The sequence below is a fragment of the Nothobranchius furzeri genome, chromosome 5 (genome assembly GCF_043380555.1).
Source record: "Nothobranchius furzeri strain GRZ-AD chromosome 5, NfurGRZ-RIMD1, whole genome shotgun sequence".
NCBI lineage: Eukaryota > Metazoa > Chordata > Actinopteri > Cyprinodontiformes > Nothobranchiidae > Nothobranchius > Nothobranchius furzeri.
Genome location: NC_091745.1, coordinates 42679364 through 42697821, shown reverse-complemented (window position 1 = coordinate 42697821; position 18458 = coordinate 42679364). Strand labels below are relative to the sequence as shown.

Sequence of the window (18458 nt, the reverse complement as noted above, 5' to 3'; positions counted from 1 at the left end):
AACTATAAAAATCAGAAGGGAACGAGAGAACTGGACAACACCAGTTTAATATGTGTTATTGAACCGTTTATTATTTAGTTTTATTTTCAGCAGCCGACTACAGTCTCGTTTCACTTGAAATGTCGTCAAGCAGAATAATCCATTCATCTACAGGATTTGATGCTAAAATATTTGATAGCTGCAGCCCTACTGATATATTTTACACTAATTTAATAAAAACCTCATCATGGCAGCTGAAACAAGGCTAAAAGAAATATTTTAATTAAAATATCATAATGAATAAATGTCAACAGCCGTAAAGAAACAGCAAACACTATAACACTTACTTTTTTAGGACAGTAGTAAAAACTTCACATACTTGTATTTATTCGAATTTTAATGGCTTTGATAGAAAAAACTACCACAAATCACGGCTAGTTTTTAAAATTTATTTACTTGTTCTTTTTACTAAATTCTCCTAAATAGCACCACTGGTGAAAAAGTAACTCTAAACATGACGGCGGGTCTTGTTGGAGCTTTTTTCTCTAAAATCTGTTTCATGTTTCATCAGAAAAAACAAACAAACAAACATGTATTATCACCAGGAGAAACAAATAAAATCTACTCAGTGATATTGTGTCTATTTTCTTCACCGTCTTTGGATAAAGGAGTGTTTCATCTGTAATCCACAAACAAAGCTCAGTTCAAGGGGAATCTAAAACCATCTGACATTCAAAATGTGGGACAAATTAAGCAAAAATGAGGCCGACTAATGCTAGCTGACGGGTTAGGTAAGAACACTGAAAATAGAGCTGACTGATGTTTTGATGGCTTAACATTTATTCCTGTGAGCCTGACTTTAGTTCACCAGTGCAGGTCGTGTAATGCAGCTTGACACGCTGAAGGAAACCCCTAAAATAGCTCTGTCTGCTGCTCCCCGAGTAACACAAATCACTTGCTATAAGTTCAGTCACACAAAGGCCAAACTAAAGCTTTTGACACATTTAATATATAAAAGCTTCAAATAGATTTGAGAGGATTAACGGTGCATCGGTCTGTTTGTGATGGTTTGTCTTTATTACCAACAATATGTTTGAAAATGAATGAGGATGACGATCGAGGATCGAAGCAACAATCCACAACAGCTGCGTGTTGACGGAACAGAAAAACACACAACCTGCAAAAAAGCTTCTTTGTGCGTCAGGAATGATGTTTCATCTGAACGGGAAGCATCATCATACATGTGCATAGAAACATGTACCCACCAGGAACCTGCACGCGATTAGCTTCACCATCAAACTAACGGCGTTCGCCTGGCGTTTTTGTGTTTCTGTGATTTAGGCAAAAGGATGCAAAAGACGAGCAATACTGACCACTAACGTGTTTCACCTTTGTGAAATTTAGCAGCCGTGCCTGAGGGGAAAACAGAAATCTGTCATTTTTCATTCGAAACTAAACTTCCTTTAGCGCGACGTGAGGGACATTTCAACGTTAAACAGTTAAAGGTTGTTTCAGGTTTAAAAAAGAAAATGTTCAGGATGATGTCAGCTGATAATTAAATCTGCAATGTGTCAGCAGGTCTAAAAACAGACTCCAGAGGATTTTGTTGCACGGAAGACAACTAAAATGTTGTTTCCCGGCAGGTTTTAGACACACATCTACAGGAATCTGAGAAACTACAGCGCTCTCTCGTGTAAAACACACCTTAACAAGCTAGATACACCGATACGACGGGACAGAACAGAGAAAACGTTTCCACTTTGGTCCATCTGAGCTTCTGTGGGACATGATTTAAAACCGGTGAGATGTTTTTTGCGGTGGAAGGATGGGATCGATCTCTCTCTCTCTCTCTCTCTCTCTCTCTCTCTCTCTCTCTCTCTCTCTCTCTCTCTGTCATCTGGAGGAAATACACTGAGAAAAGAGCTGATTATTAGACGACTCTCCAAGCTGCTTCTGCGTCTCCTCATCGCTCCATCTACTTCACTCACCGTCCTTCATTCCTGCTTCTCTTTTCTCCTCTCTCTCTCTCTCTTCCATCATTTAATTTCATCAGGGATGAGAACAGGTGAAGGGGCTTTCTCTTTCTCTTCCCTGCCGAGTGCCTCCTCTGCTATTGTGCCCTGCCAAAGGACCCATTTACTGTCCTTCCCCCTCTGCTGCTTAAAGTGCTATTTCGGTGAAAGAAGGACTGACAGACAGAGAAAAAGTGAAAGACAGAAAGAGGGAGGGAGTGGGGGGCTCATCCATGTCAATAAAAGCAATTTATATCTGTGGAAACGCGGGGTCTTTTTCCCCCTGGAATGAAATGGCTAAATCATAAAGGCTTTTAAATGAAGCTGTCATGTCATGGACAAGTTGCAATTTCACAGGTGGAGATGGATGGGAACAAACAGATCACTACCCATCAGTTTGACAGCTTTTTGTGGTTAATCAGGGCACAAGGATCAAGTCAAACCTAAAATAAAGTAAAAGTTCTCACATGAACAAACTTCTCATAGCTTGGTCTGTCGTCAGACTGTCATTCCTCCCCACTCCCCTACACATCTATCCATTTGGCCATATTGCTTTACTCCCACTCACATCAGTATGGATGCTGGCTAGTGTGCAATCATCTCTCTCTCTCTCTGACATGATAGATCTGTCCCTTTGCTCCTTTTCCGACAAACACACATTACAGACCTTAGTCGGTCTCTCAGCCTACCCAATCACCCACTTATGAACCACTCTTTTTCTCACACTCTCTCTCGTCGCTCGTCTTCATCCGAGATAAAACGGCAAAGTGAAGACTGCCTTCTTTGCACTCGCCTGGCAATCACAGAGCTCATCACACTATGTCTCTTCTTATGCGGCTTGTTTTTTGTCGGATTTTTTTGTTGCTTTCCGCAAAAAGCTTGTAATTATAGACCTTGCTGGAAGACATGCGAGTGAATTTCAGCCTTCTCATAATCACACATTCATCTCAAACACACACGTTCAGCGCAGTATGTGGCGGACTCACGCAGAGTCTCATAGAAAATAGATATGTAGGCCAGGGCCCTGCGAGTGTTTGTAAAAATTCATGTTCTGAGACAACAGCGTGCTTCATAGTTGAAAGTAAGTGAAAGTACTAAAATAATGATCTGTTCTTTGACAGAACAAAGCAGGCTTTAGGATCAGGTAAGTGTTACTATATTTTTATATATTTAACAGAAGCTTAGCAAATGTGCACCTCAGTACAGCCTTTACGCTTTCACAGGAACAAAAGAAAGTAGAACGAAATGTCAGTGCAAAAGGATGAATCAAAGATCTTTCACTAAACAATTCCCCATTCTGGCCCTAAAGATGAGGCCTTCTTTGAACGGATTCTGTCTGCTCATGAATGTACCAACTGAGCCAGCGACACCCTGCAAACAAGTCCTCTGACGTAAACAAAGCAGGCAGAGGTGTGGGATGAAAGGGTGCCTCCACACCAGCACGAGAGGTCTTTTCCCAGGATAGCTCACCTAACGGGCAGGAGTGAAGCTGAACTCCGGTGTAGAGCAAGCAAATGAATTGTGGTCTAACTGAAAATGTGGGTCTTGAATCACTTGCAGGTGAGCCTTAAGGAACCAAAGAGAGAGGAGGGAAAAAGTCTGAAACAGGAATACAAAGAAGTAGATGTAACCAAGAATACGCCTCTCGGCGTAGAGTTGTGAGGAGGTACAGTGTTACAGGCTAGATGGTCTGAGGACTCGTTTTCAGGGTTGCTCATGCCCACCATTGTTTTAGTTGTTTTAGTTGCTGGCTGAAGGCAGTGCATTGAGCTGGGTGTTTGTGCCTTTTTCCATCGTGGTCGGTGCCCTTTTCAAGCATTATTGCCCAAAACCACCAACCAGGTGGTTTGGTCCACTTTCAAAAGTGTGGTGTGAAGCCAAATAAAGGTGTTAAAGGTTTGTGCCACTCTCTTCCTAATAAAACAGAGCAGCCTGAACTGTGCTGGTGTAAAATCACCCCAACGTGATGATGTTGACGTAGAGCACAAAACATGACAGGTACGTCAAACAGCTACAGTGCTAAATCCAGAGGCTTTACCAGCATGACCCAACCCAAGCACTACATGTGTTTAAGGCCCTGTCCACACGTAGCCAGGGATCTGCTAAAACGTAGATATTTCTCTACGTTTTGGCCTGTTATCCACATGAAAACAGAGTTTTTTCACACGAAAACGGATCTTTTTAAAATCTCCGGCCAAAGTGAAGATCTGTGTTTTCTCCGTTTTGGGTGTCTGCGTGTGGACAGACAAAACTAGAGTTTTAAGGTCAGCAACGTCACTTTCCGCAACAAAAAAATGCTGACATCACGTGTGCGACCTGTGTTTACACTAGCCGGCATCATGGAAGCCCTCAGAGCTGCGCTCTGTCACTACCCAATCCATCAATTGTCCAAGCGCTTTCTGCTTGTTTGTTTTTGCAAGCGGAATTACTGCTCCTTGCGGAAGACCACAGACGAAGGACGAGGTTAAGAATGGGGGAAGTACTGCCGCCTACAGGTCTGGCAGGTCCTTAACAACGTATTTATCCGGGTACGTGTGGACAGAGTTTGTTTTTAAAACGCGGTGGTGTGGATGCAAGTTTTTGGAGGGGCGGATATTCGTTTTTAAAAAAAACCCGGCTACGTGTGGACTAGGCCTAAGTCATGAGATAGACCAGTCTTTCTTAAAGAACATGGCAGCACAGTTAAAGGGGCAATATGTAAGAATTCTACAGTGAAATAATCACAGTCTAAAGTAACCGTTTCAAGTCTGCAAGGTTGCTGAGTTTGCACCGAGATAACGCAGCAGCGTCGGCATTTGTAATACGACGGCCGACAAAAGGCTGTTATAGAACCGATGCCAATAAACAGGAGTGACAGAAGTTATTTCTTGCACCCCTAAGAAACCACTGCATCCTTTAGTTTTATTCTAATGCTGCGTTCCACTTGTCCTCAGGACCCAGAATTTCTGAGAAGGAAATGACACGACGGGCTCGTTTTACGTTCCAGCTTCCAACTTGGAAAAAATGGACACCACCAGTGCTGTTGAGTACTAAAAGAACTTATAACCAAGTATTCTCTGCACCCAAATAATAGTGACACATACGCTCTTCGACAGTTGCCACATACAACCAGAGAAACGTTACAAATCAAATGCAAAAATATAAATGCTAAGAAAAGGAAATAATCTGGTGATTATCTTAGGATAGAAGAGGCCGCCTAGATGATCATAAAACTTCTAAAAGAAGTCTTATTCTCTCATGCAGTGTGTAGGACTTTAAGCTCTAGTTAGCGATCAGCTAACACAACACCAAATGTTAGCTCTACCTGTAAAACTGACTGAATAAGAGCCACTTTTGTACCTTGATAATATTGACTGGTTGTGACAGCCCTCTTGAATTGAGTTGACCCCAAAAAATTAATCAGATGTAGATGCACATCTGATAATTACTTCCTGAGAGTATAATTAAAATCCGTCCAGTGGTTCAGGTGACATTTTGCTAACAAACAGATTAAAAAACAAACACAAACATTGTTTCGAGCCTTCTGCTTTGGAGTAGTTATATCTGGAAAATTCACACAGCTGTCAAGGACATCACATACCAGCGAACCCGACGATAATCGGGTCTGTGAGCAGCCTGGAGAGAATGCTGCCTTTCCACGTCATTAGGTCAATTATTGCATTGTGCACAAGGGCCATTAAGAAGAGCCAATGCAGGTCACGAGGACCGGGAGTTAGAGATCATCAGCAGCCTCATTGGAGATCACTTAATAAATCTCAACAGTTATGGCACACACGTGCAGTGGAAAGCATAGACGAGCATCAATACCTTTCTGCAAGTTGCAAATTGCTAATAAATTCTACACCAGTCCCCCTCTGGACTACTGATTAGATTAACTGGTTTCTAATTCACTCTCTCTCTCTTTTAAATCCATTTTCTTGAATTAATTAGTTTTAATATGCAGTATTTGGTTACACCATAGCTCCCTGCTTTTGTCACACTTCCATTGCAAATGTGATCAAAGACAATGATATCACTCTCAGATAGAAATAGAAGCTTCACAGCCTCCTACAAACACTAATGTATTCAATTAGACTATTGTCACTCAAGACGTGACCTCTGTGTGACCTCCGACAACAACTCCACAAGCTTCCTTTTTTCTGGGTGTTGTTGAGACTCTGCTTATGAGTAAATGTGAGAGAATGCACCACGGTGTGATCAAATTGAAGACTTGACAATGTGTAGAAGAGCGGGACTCGTTGTTTATTACATGTTTACGTTTATATTTGCGGAGAAAAGACAGGAATGTGTATGAGGGTAAGGTGAGGTAGCGTTTGTCTTGGAGGTGAACATAAGACGGGATGAAGACTTTACGAGCTCTAGTCGCCACAGCTGAACTTTTTACTGCTGAGTGACATATCGCCTGGCTTGATGTATAACCTTTCTTTTTTATTTCATTCGCTGCTATCCATTTCTTTCTCTGCACGCTTTCCCTTCTCATCCACACCCCCTCCCTCCCCGGTGAGTCAGTACCTTTCTTCCCCTCCCTCTCTGTGTGGAAGTAAAGGCTGATGGAGTGTGAAATTAGAAAGTGTATCATATTCTGCTCTGTGGCTCCGTGTCCTGAGTTATAAGCTACAGCTAGTCAGAGTGAGAAATAACACGCAGTGAAACAGATACATTAACATGGTTTTGTGTGTGACTGTGAACAGAGTTTATGTGTGGTGAAAGGCAGATAGGGAACAGTTTAACCAGCTACTGCTTATCTAAAATTACTTATCTAACAGACACTGCCTCAGCAGCTCACACAGGTAAGGGCCGATCTATTTAAAGGACACCAATATTCACAACAGGTTTGTTGGAGGAGAGGAAATAAACTGAACTGACCGTTATTAATACAGCCTTCATCGTTTTATATGTGGAGGAATGCAGTGACAGTTTGTTGTCTGAAAATATCAAAGACTTAACCCGTCGCATTTAGTAAAGTGAAGCCAAACTTTAGAGCGCATTCATGTTCTAGTCGGAAATTCGGAGATCCGAGGAGAAAGCGAACACATCATTAGCAAAACGGAAGCTAACACACCGTATCAAGGTAATGTTATGTTAAACATTTTATTTACCTACCGGAGCAGATTAAGATGAGGATGTCTCACTTAGATCGTTGTCTGTCGCTGGTTTCATCATCACCCAGTTACCCATCACATTTAGTGAAGTGGACCCAAGCTTTAGCGTGCGTTCTTTCTACCATGCTGCTCTGTTTACAACTGGCTCGCAGCGACCGACGACATAACGCTCTTGCGCGTACGCAGCTGTCTTGGCAAGTTCTCGTTATGAAGGACGGGTACCGAAACGAGGCACCGTTTGAAACGACGTGAATCGGTGCTCGGTCGGTACTATGGAATTCGGTCGGTACCTTAAAAAGTACCAAATTCGGTACCCATCCCTGTTTACTGTTATTGTGTTTTCCTTATTTTAGGGTTTGTCAGTGTGTTAAAGGCATTACAAGAACTACTTTTGGTTTTCAGAGACTGTAACAGTTTTTGTGCTAGCACTACAACTTTTTGTTATGTGCTATAAAATGTTTGTAGCACCATGCTACAAGCTAAAAACGTTAACGTGCAGCCCCGTATTATCGGTTTTCTGACCTTCACCTTCCTGTGTTCTAAATTAGAACATGTGATGTGGTAAAGTAAGAAAAGAATTTCTAAAGCACTTTGACACGGGAGAGGTAAAACACCTGTGATTATCATATACTGATCAACACATTGACAACATACTTGTAGGTTCTGACGACGCTTTTACAAGGCGTCTGCCATTAATTCACACAAACACGTGTACAGTGCTTTGTGTTATTGTCACAAGACTGATGAATGGGGGAATAAGGGATACCGTCAGTTTGCTCAAGAGCATGCCAACACTTAGGAGGGGCTGTGAACTGAGCAATCGGTCCTTTGATTGAAAGACAACCACCCAAACACTTGAGCCATGTTTTCTCATTTCACAACAACCCTCCATAAGCAAGTTTGCGTTTACGTAGTGGTTTTGTAGAGCCATGGTGATCTGTGCGTTTACCTGCTTCAGACCTGACACTTCTCCTTTTAGAAGCGGCGCAGAGATGGACGGAGTGAACGGTGTGCTGTCTTCCACCGGTTTTCCCTTCATAAAGTGTTTTCCTGCCTCGTAAACGTCCACTTCAATCATCTTCCCTTTGAATTCTGCTCTTTTAGGTACCAGCACCTGCAAACCATAAATACACCACAAACAATACAACAAGTTAAAAAAAACATTCCATTCGGGATGTGATAGACCACGCCTCTCAGCATAACGGTTATTCTGTACCAACCACAGGAGTAACAATCTCACCTCTGACACCACTGTCACGCTGAGAGGTGTGGTGTGGGGAAGGAAGGATCATCAAACAGCCTTTTCTCAAGCTATTTATTTTCCTCCTTCGCAAACGGCGAAACTAAAAATGTACATTAACAAAGCAGCATTTCTGTGATTTCCTCTGAATGACAGAACGTGGTCAGAATCAGATTCTCTGAATGTTTCTTCACATCTGTCAGCTACATCTGCAATTAGCTGCTGCTCAGAGCTGCTTCCTGCACACTGTTGTTTGGCCACTGTTAAAAAGAAATAACATCCTTTCAATCCCATTTATGTAAAACCTCAAGGTCAGGAAGTATGGCAGCAGCTGTGAGACAAACTGCAGGGATTTGAGGTTTTCTTGTTCCAACACCATGGCAACGACAAACCTTGGCTGGTCACAGCAGGAGGAAAGAGAAAACAAAGAATTATAATTACGCCTTCCTGTGAATTGAAATTTGTTCCTAATGACTTATTCCTGTAAATTAAAAAAAAAAACGTATGAAAAATCCTTTCCTTTAAAAACACGTTTCAGACGAGCTACGAAGCTGACAGAGAACAGAGCGATGTGCTGTGTGCATTTATAGCTCTGATTCGTTAGTCTTCTGTTTTTTCTCTTAATCTCTCTTTGTGAACACTAATTGGATGGTTTGTTTTGTATGATTATTGGTGGGATTTAAAATTGCAGCTGTACAGCTTAAGTAAATTCTATTTAGTTTATAAGTTTTTGTTTACTTTACAAACATCTAAACTTTCAAAGTGAGGAAGAAAAATTCCCTCCGCGTGTAATTCATGCTCTCAAGAGTTCATAATAGTATCGTTATTAAAGAATTTAATCCGTCAAACTGCAACTGCAACAGTACTTTCCTTTTTATCAAGCTGTTTAAAGAATATAATGATCAATAAATCCTCTCTTTGCTTGCCCTTTCTGTCAGTGGATCAGACTGAAATCAGCAGCCGTGGACATGCTGGGAGTTCTGAGTCTCCAGCCAGCAGGGAGGCTACATGTCGAGTCAGATCATGTGGTGGTCTGTCTAACCATTACGCTACTCTGCAGGGTTAAGTCACCGACGGGGCAGACGATAGCGCACGGACCGCTGAGAGATTGTCACCGCTCCAGCGGCAGGACTGGGCCTGCCTCAGTGTTAATCTGTTGGTTTTAATCCAGCCGGTGGAATATGATGGAGGAGAGGGAGCGCACGCCAAACAGACACACAGCCGGCGATACACCTGTCCAATCAACACACCTGCAGCTGAACACTCTGACCCCATCAGTGTGTGTGTGTGCGCGTATGTGTGTGTTTGTGCATAATAGTAGCCAGCAGCCAGACTGTGAGAAGAGAGGTGAAACAGCAGGGAAGAGCGGGGGGCAGCTGTGTGTGTGTGTAGGTGGATGAGGGTCATTTTTGGACCATTTCATAGTGATTAAATGATGAAAGAGCACGTCCAATTTCATTGTAAAGCATTTCCGCTACTTCCTCGTTTAGGCGCTAACACACACACACACACACACACACACACACACACACACACACACACACACACACACACACACACACACACACACACACACACAGCAACAGGAAGTGGTTTGGATAACCCACCTAATATAAGTGCCAGCCCAGATATAATCTGATTGTGTAAAATGAAACCAGACCTCCTAATCATGGTCACACACATCTGTATCTTTGTGTCAAGGTGCCTCAACTTCCCACTACCGCCATGATGGGATAAAATATTCTTAAATAATTCTTCGTATTGCTTTTTATGTCACGATTAAAACTTTCAGATCAGCAAGTAAATTTCGGCGCCAGACAAATAACAGTATTAAGATTTCCAATGATGATTTTTTTAAAGATCAAACACGTTAGAGAAGCCAAGCCCTATGTGATAAAGTAATTGCCCCCTTTAATAAATCATAAATTAACTGAATAACATTATGTTGAGAGCCGAGCAATACTCTGCTGACCCCAAAACCCACAAAGACCTGTCTCATGTTTGCCAAACAGCATCTTGGTGATTCCCAAGACTTGTCTGGAAACATTCTGAGGATTGACGAGACAAAAGTGGAACATTTTCCTGGAAGGTGTGCACACTCTTCCATCCTCCAACGGCATTTTAGAACAAGAATCTAAAACGGACTGTCAGACACGGTGGTGCTTGAGTGATGGTCTGGGACTTTTTTTCTGCGTCCGTACCTGGACCACTTGCTGTAACTGATGGACAAGGAGGATGTCTAACCATTGGTTGGGCAAAATTTTTCATCTAACAAATAAAAAGGGCAAAGTATTCACGCAGGTGACGTTTATCCACTTTGTGGGCCTGACACACTCGTTGCACGAAACGATCCACCAATCAAAATCATTCTAAATCAGTTTGAAGAAGAAGCTCATGAGGAGTCCTGATGTGAGAGATTGGTGTTTTCAAGGATTTATTGGTTATATGATGCGTTAATCAACAATAAGCTTTTGCCACAGCTCAGGGGGCAACACCTGCTGAATCAGGTAAGACGCTTGAAAAAGTCTTAAGGCTGATGAGCGAGAGAGTCCTTATGATGACAACAGCGATGTATTATGTTGGATTGTGAACATAAAATGAATGAATTAACTGTTTTAGTGTACTTTTATTGGACCCTTGTGGACAAACGTTTGTGTTTCTACAGTTTATCCTCAATTGTAACTAACGCTAATGCTTTTATTCTGAAAAATAAAGAGATATATTTAGGGAAACGAAGAGAACCTGAATGAAACTTGTCCCACTTACTGTACGTGTTCTTCAGGAGGACAGATTCAGTGACACATCACCTGTTTTTTATTATAGGTGTAATTTAAGAGAACAAGAGGGCTCGCTGGGGAAAACATCAAACACGAACTCCTTTAAAGTACACTCCACTGACATATATGCCTGGATATGCACACGTGCACACTCAGATGATGGAGTGTGCACTCAAACAACACACGCATGAACCAAGTAACACTTGTAACTTAAGTTTATAGCCTGCAGAAGGAGGTGCAGAGCAGGAGGAGAAGGGCGGAAAAGGGGAGGGGAGGAAAGTGGAAGTGAGGAAAAATTATTACCATCCCGTGCCCTCTCTGCTAATAAAAAACATCACTTCAAACATGTTTCTGATGACGGGTAAAGCAGGAGGAAATTGATTTATTTGAAGATGTTTTAAAGTGAATTTTTCACAGGTTGACTGAGGGTCTTTGAAGCTATGCGATCGGCGTGCCTCACTCTGTGTGTGTGTGTGTGTGTGTGTGTGTAACGTATATGTCTTTAGGGCTGACCTTAATGTTAGTACAGTTAGAAAAAAAGGCAAAAAAGTGTTGCTGTTATCAGCTGCCAAATGCTCTCATGAACCCCGCAGGGTGTGTGTGTGTGTATGTGTGTGAGCATGTTTGATATTATAGCTAACCTACTTTAGTCAACACAAGCTAAGCCTGTGACACCTGCTGTGAGAGCTCCTATGACAGCCAAAGCTAACCTTCTGATCTAATTTACTAAGCGTGAAAACGAGGAAGGGTTGCTTCAGCTCCAGATCCTAAAGAAAAAGTCACCACTTGAGGATTAATTTACATCGTTTGTACAGCGTGTTGTCAGTGATTGGGCTACTGAGCATGTCTACAGACTTCTGCGGGTGAATCAGCAAAATCTTGTCATGGGTCAAAAAATAATAGACCGATAAAAATAACATGAACTATAGCTAAAGCATGCTCCAACACATTAGACTTCTTCCTTCGATAAAAGTGCTTTCAGGCCTCTGTTCTGCCTTCGAGTGAAACTAAAGACGTTTTGGGACCCTCACATGCTGCATGGACCAGTCACACTCCCTTAATTCACTCAGGTCACTACTGAGCTGAGACGATGCCTAACTGAAGCAGGAGTTAAAGGAGACCCATCTGTTAAATGGAGTTATCGGGAATATCAAAAATCAAAGGGCCTATCAAAACCTGAGAGATGGGAAACAGCTACCACTTCTCAAACCAGAGATTCAAATTAAAGCTGCAAAACAAACTGGCTTTTAAACACAAACACGGTCGTAGATCTTTCACCCCTCCCGTCGGTTCTCATCTCCAAACCGCAGCTGGCGGAAACCAGAACCCACATTGCCAGGGAAAACGAGAGAGCGCTAAACACCGGTTTCTAGGTCCAAACCTCTTTGGTTGGCCGTGAATTCAAATGGTGATTTTCTTTTTGGGACTCGGGTAGTTTGTCCTAAAGCTGAAGTGGTAGCAGCCGGCTGTTTCTCCCCCTCTGATACTATTGAGTGGAGAACCTCTCACACCAGTGGTGTTCTGTTGATGTGTGGACGATCCAGGTGAGAGCGGAGGTGTGAAACTGACAACCGAAAGATCCAAATATATTTTTTAATCTTCACAATGTAATTAACTCTATATTATGTTAAGGGGCAGGAAAAGAAATGTTATAAGCTAGCTTGTTATGCAGATTGTAGCTTTAACTTTGTGATTTCTTCATCTTTGTTCAAATGAAATTCAAGCATTTTTCTGGCTCTTTCCATTTGAGTCTGCCAGATTTTAAGGTACCTTACACTGGTGATGATTCTCTCTCTCTCTTCTTTGTAAGAACTGAATTAATATCAGATTCTGCCAATAAAAGGGCTCTAAAACAATTCATATGTAAATATTTTGCATATTTATTGCAAAATCTCATTTTTCTGCTTTAGTGCTGCAACAAGGTTTTATTAATAATAAATTATTATACCTTTTGTTTTACTACAGCATCGGTAAGCTTCCTGTGCACAGATTATTAAGGATGCTGGTTTCAGCTGTGAGATTAGACGATAGGATCAATGAAAAAATAAGTTGTCACACTGGAAACTTTCAGAGAATCCACAAATAGTGGCTTTCACATGGTTTTGTTACTTTTTTTTTTTTTTTTTAACCGTGTCCTGTCTGGCTGTGAAGCAAGCAGAATTGATGTCTGAATGCTGGTGACAAGCCTTAAAGATTTATTCTCAGGTGGAGCATCAAAGCGTTTGCTTTTAATGTCACGCCTGATACTTAAAACTTTATTGTTATTGTTGATGAATGCTTTGTAATTCCGACCAGACACGGAGACAGAGGTGAAAGAGAAAGGAAGAGAAAAGGTGGAGAGAGGAGGAGGGGGGGGGGGGTTCCACAAAAATAAACAATGAACAAGAGTCTGCTTCTAGACCTGCAGAAAAAGACAAAAAAACAAACAAACAAAAGGACACAAAAAAGGGACACAACAACAATAAAACAAGATCTACCTATCACTGCGTCATCTTGATGAAAAAAACAAACAAACAACATATATATATATATATATATATACACATACACACACACACACACACACACACACACACACACACACACACACACACACACACACACATATATATATATATATATATATATATATACATATACATATATATATATATACACATATATATATAATCAACATTGCTTAACTGAAGAATCACGATAATAAATCACAATGCATTAAGTGCCCCCCATAGTCTTAAGACATGTGTTGAATGTGCCCAAGCCCATACTTTTGAGAGCACCATGTGAGCACCTGTGTGTGTACACGCGCTTGTTTATTTAAGGTTTCTCTATAGGAGCGTCCAACAGAGAGTGTGAGGGACCACAGATCCGCCCCCAAAGATGCGCAGGAGACGGGGGGAGCTCCAAGTCCCAGAGATCCAGGCGTTGCCCCAGAATGCAGGAACCCCAAGGAGACTGCAACCAGAAAGGCCCCCGCCCCCCTCGAGAGGCACAGAGGATCGCCCCGGGGGGCCACAACTAGCAGCCGGCAGAGTCCCTGGAGATATCAGCGGCAAGCCCACAGGCCCGCCCGCAGCCTCCCACCCCCTAGCCGGCCGAGCCCGGGACCCAGCGACCCGGGACCCAGGGGTGACCACCCCCGCCGGGGACCCAGCAGAGCCCAGGGACCCAGACCCCACCAGGCAGCCACCGGGATCTATCAGGCAGATGCCAAAATCTAAAACCCCCAGACCCGGTTGCCACGAACACTCAGGCAGACCATGGGACAAGCCCCCACACCAGGTGTGGCAGGGGGAGGGGGGACAAAGATCTATATCATCAAGAGAAGTTCCAGGAGAGGGGAGGACCCAAAGGCCCCACCTGACATATACAGTCATACACAAACACAGTCACACACTCCCTCCCTCATGCTCACACATGCACATACAACCAAAGACTTACAAAAATGCACGCCGGACACTCACTCATGCTCCCCATACACACCCTATTAACTCTGGTCCCGGTACTGCTGCACATGGGGTACAACCATCACCGGTAACCAGAGTTTGACCCTTTCTGCTGGGGTGCTGATGAGCAGGCTCCCCCGCCCAACGCTGAGCACAGCAACCCACCACCCCAGACCCCAACCAGACGGCCAGATCTCCCTCCTAGCCTCCAGCCCCAGGAAGCCTAGCAACAACAGAGGTGGCTAAGACCCCTAGTCTCCCTCCACCTGCTCCAATATAGTGTTGTGTGATCATGAGGTGTATTCCATGGCTGTGGTGAGTGGGCAGTGCGGGCATCATCCGGCATATGCCAGCTGATGCCACCGCACCACCCCACTTACACCCTCAGCCATCAGTGTCTAAGTGCGGTTTAAAATTGGAAGTGGGCACCGGCACTCGGGAGGAGGCTGAAATATCCCCCTGCCAAATGCCGTTGAATGTGCTCACTCCCAAGGCCCTAAGTGTGTGTTTGTGTGGAATGTCGTCAGTGGAAGTGTATAAGGTGCAAATAAAATTGGGGGGCAGGTTGCCACAGGAATGCGGAAATGGGGTCCATACCCGAACTCCCTGACTTGCCCACCCCCCAAGGTCCTATGTGTATGTTTGTGTGATGATGTGAGGGAGCAGGAGGAGAGAAATATGCGGGGATGGGGAGGAATGGCTGGTTGGGCTTAGCCCTCCAGGGAGCCAGCTCCCCTACTGGCCCCAATAGGCACCTCTGTTGTCAAACTGCCACCGAGGGCATGGAGACCCCAGCCCATCCTGCCAGGGCCCAAAGCAGCAGCATTACAGAGCCTCACGGAGTCCGAGGGCACCAACCCAGCCCCATCCCAGCAGAATATCTATGCCCACCCCTGCATTTGCACAACTTCCAGAATATATAAGACATGGGACATCCAGGTAAGGTTTGGTCCTCCCCGACCTGGACCTCCCCCTCCCCTGTGATGGAACGGCAGAGGAGCCAAGGTCTACCTGATGCCCCCGAACCCGGGCCAGGCACTGCTGAGTGTTCCTGCCTTCTTCCCGGCAGCATACATGTCAGGACCCGACCCCCAAGGCCCCGCCCAGATCCCCACACGGGGCCGGCCACCCCCAAACCCCGAGCCCCCAGGCCCCCACCCAGACCCGCTCAGGGGTATTGCAGCCACCAGGCAGTGACCCATGGCCGCCGCCAAGATCCCCAAGGGGCCCCACTCACAACCGCCAGCAGTCCACCCCCCGAGGCAACCCAAGCACCTCCAGAGGGGGGCAACAGCCCCCCAGTCCCAGACACCCCCAGTGAACCCACCTCCAGGGAACATCCGGATACTCCAAACTCAGACCCCACACCCCCCCACCCACACCATCCCGCAGGACAACATCAATGGCCCCCCACCCTCGCTATGTGATGGAACCGATCAAAGGAGCCCAGAGAGATTCATCTGAAGTGGAAGCAGAGGCTATATCAAGTGCAATATGATCTAACAAAAGATTTCTATACTGGTTAATGCAGAGACTTTCTCTATTTTTCCAATTCAAGAGGATAGTTTTCTTAGCGATGCATATGGCAGTCAGAACCACGTGAACCAAAGATGTTGCAATAGGGACATCGTGCAGCTGTCCCAGTAAACAAAGAGAGGGGGAAGTTGGGATATGACATTTCAGACATTTTGACAGATCCTCACATACTCTACCCCAAAAGTCCTGGACAGGTGGGCAGGACCACAGTGCATGAATGTAATTGTCAGAAATATTGTTTGTGCAGTGTGCACAGGTGTCAGACGACACAAACCCCATCTTGAACATCCGATGACCTGTATAGTGTACTCTGTGTATAATTTTGTACTGAATTAATTGTAAATTGGGGTGTCTGATCATTTTAAAAGTTTTTAAACAAGTTTGGGACCAGAAGTCCTGGTCAAAGCTAACTGATAGATCCACCTCCCATTTTTCAATAGGGATTGCAATTTTATCGTCTATTTTGGACAGTGTCTTATATACTTTAGACAGTAGTTTGGGGGGTTTGAGATTATAAAAGTCTAATACCCTTGGTGGTGTTTGTAATTCTATTTTATTGAGCTTAAATTTTTGTTTGACTACAGATTTAATTTGGTGATATTCTAAAAAGCTATTCTTATCCATTCCAAATTGGGAGACTATTTGATTAAATGGGATGAAGTCCAATCCTTCATATATGTGTTCCAGGTATAGGATTCCTTTATTTTTCCAGTCCGGAAGGTTCATCATTTTGTTGTTTTGCAAAATGTCAGGATTGTTCCAGATAGGTGTGCGTCTGCATGGTACTAGTGAAGACTCTGTCATTTTAAGATACTCCCACCATGCTGTCAGAGAGGTGCTGATACTAATACTTTTGAAGCTTTCATGTTTTCTTATGCTTGAGCTAATAAATGGTAAGTCTGAAAGCTCTATCGTATTGCAAAGTGTCTGTTCTATATCTAACCAGGACTCGTCTAATGGGTTATCTTGCAACCATCTTGGTATATATTGCAGCCTGTTGGCTAAGAAATAATAATAAAAGTTGGGTAAATCCAGTCCTCCTCTGTCTTTGGTCTTCTGAAGCGTTTTTAAGCTAATTCGTGGAGGTTTATCCTGCCAAAGGAATTTAGTAATTGAGGAGTCCAGAGACTTAAACCAGTCAGCTGGAGGTTTGTTTGGGATCATCGAGAATAAGTAATTTATTCTGGGTAAGACCATCATTTTAATTGTAGCAACTCTCCCCATGAGTGATATTGGTAAGGATTTCCATCTTGCAAGATCATCTTCCACTTTCCTTAAAAGTGGGATGTAATTCAGTTTGGTTAGATCTGCTACCTTGGGAGAGATATTAATTCCCAGGTATGTGATATTCCCTGACTCCAATTGTGTATTAAGCAAATTGACAAATGAGAAATTAATTGGTAGAACTGTGGATTTTAACCAGTTTATAGAGTAATCTGAAACTCTGGAAAAAGAGTTTATCAGTTCTATTGCTTGGGAGAGAGAGGATTGAGAATTCTGGAGAAAGAGTAAAACATCATCTGCATAAAGACTGATCTTATGTTCTATTTTCTTACACTTTATCCCTTTAATATCTGTTGTTTGCCTAATTGCTGCTGCTAGTGGTTCAATAAAGATAGCAAATAGTGATGGGGAGAGTGGGCATCCCTGCCTGGTCCCCCTCTGAAGACAGAAGCTAGCTGATATTTGGTCGTTCGTCCTGACACGTGCTGTTGGTGAACTGTATAATGTTTGTAGCCAGTTTATGAAGAAGTTCCCAAAACCAAATTTATGTAAAGTTGCAAATAAGAACTTCCAGTTAACTCTATCAAAAGCTTTTTCTGCATCTAGAGATAATATACTAGTTTCTATGTTTCTACTGTAAGAGAAATCTATCAAATTAAGTAATCTACGTGAATTTGTGGGTGATTGTCTACCCTTAATGAAACTAGTTTGGTCAGGGTGTATTATGAAGGGGGTTACCTTCTCTAATCTTTTGGCCAGGGCTTTACAAATTATTTTGAGATCAACATTAATAAGAGAAATTGGGCGATAGCTGGTAGGAAATGCCGGGTCTTTGCCTGGTTTTAACAAGAGACTAATATTGGCTGAATTCATGTTTGGCTGTAATCTGCTGCTCTCTTCGATTTCCCTCACCATTCTGAAAAATATTGGAGCCAGAATGATCCAGAATTCTTTGTAGAATTCTACTGGGAACCCGTCTGGACCTGGGGCTTTCCTATTCGTCATGGATTTAAGGGCTTCCTGGAGCTCCGCTGATGTTAGTGGCGAGTCCAGGACTGTAACTTGGCTGTCTGATAATTTAGGAAGTGTTATCCTGTCAAGGAACTCATTGATCTCATTATCTGATGGGTTTATCTGTGGTG

The 18458-nt window shown here is 43.3% G+C and overlaps 1 protein-coding gene across 1 annotated transcript in view; it reads right to left on the bottom strand.

Moving 5' to 3' along the window:
* Positions 1-18458, bottom strand: part of cdkal1 (CDK5 regulatory subunit associated protein 1-like 1) — a 355999-nt gene that overhangs the window by 10671 nt on the left and 326870 nt on the right. Inside the window, exon 14 of the mRNA XM_015949107.3 lies at positions 8043-8207. Coding sequence (XP_015804593.1) covers positions 8043-8207 — 165 coding nt within the window. The remainder of the gene's footprint in view (positions 1-8042; positions 8208-18458) is intronic.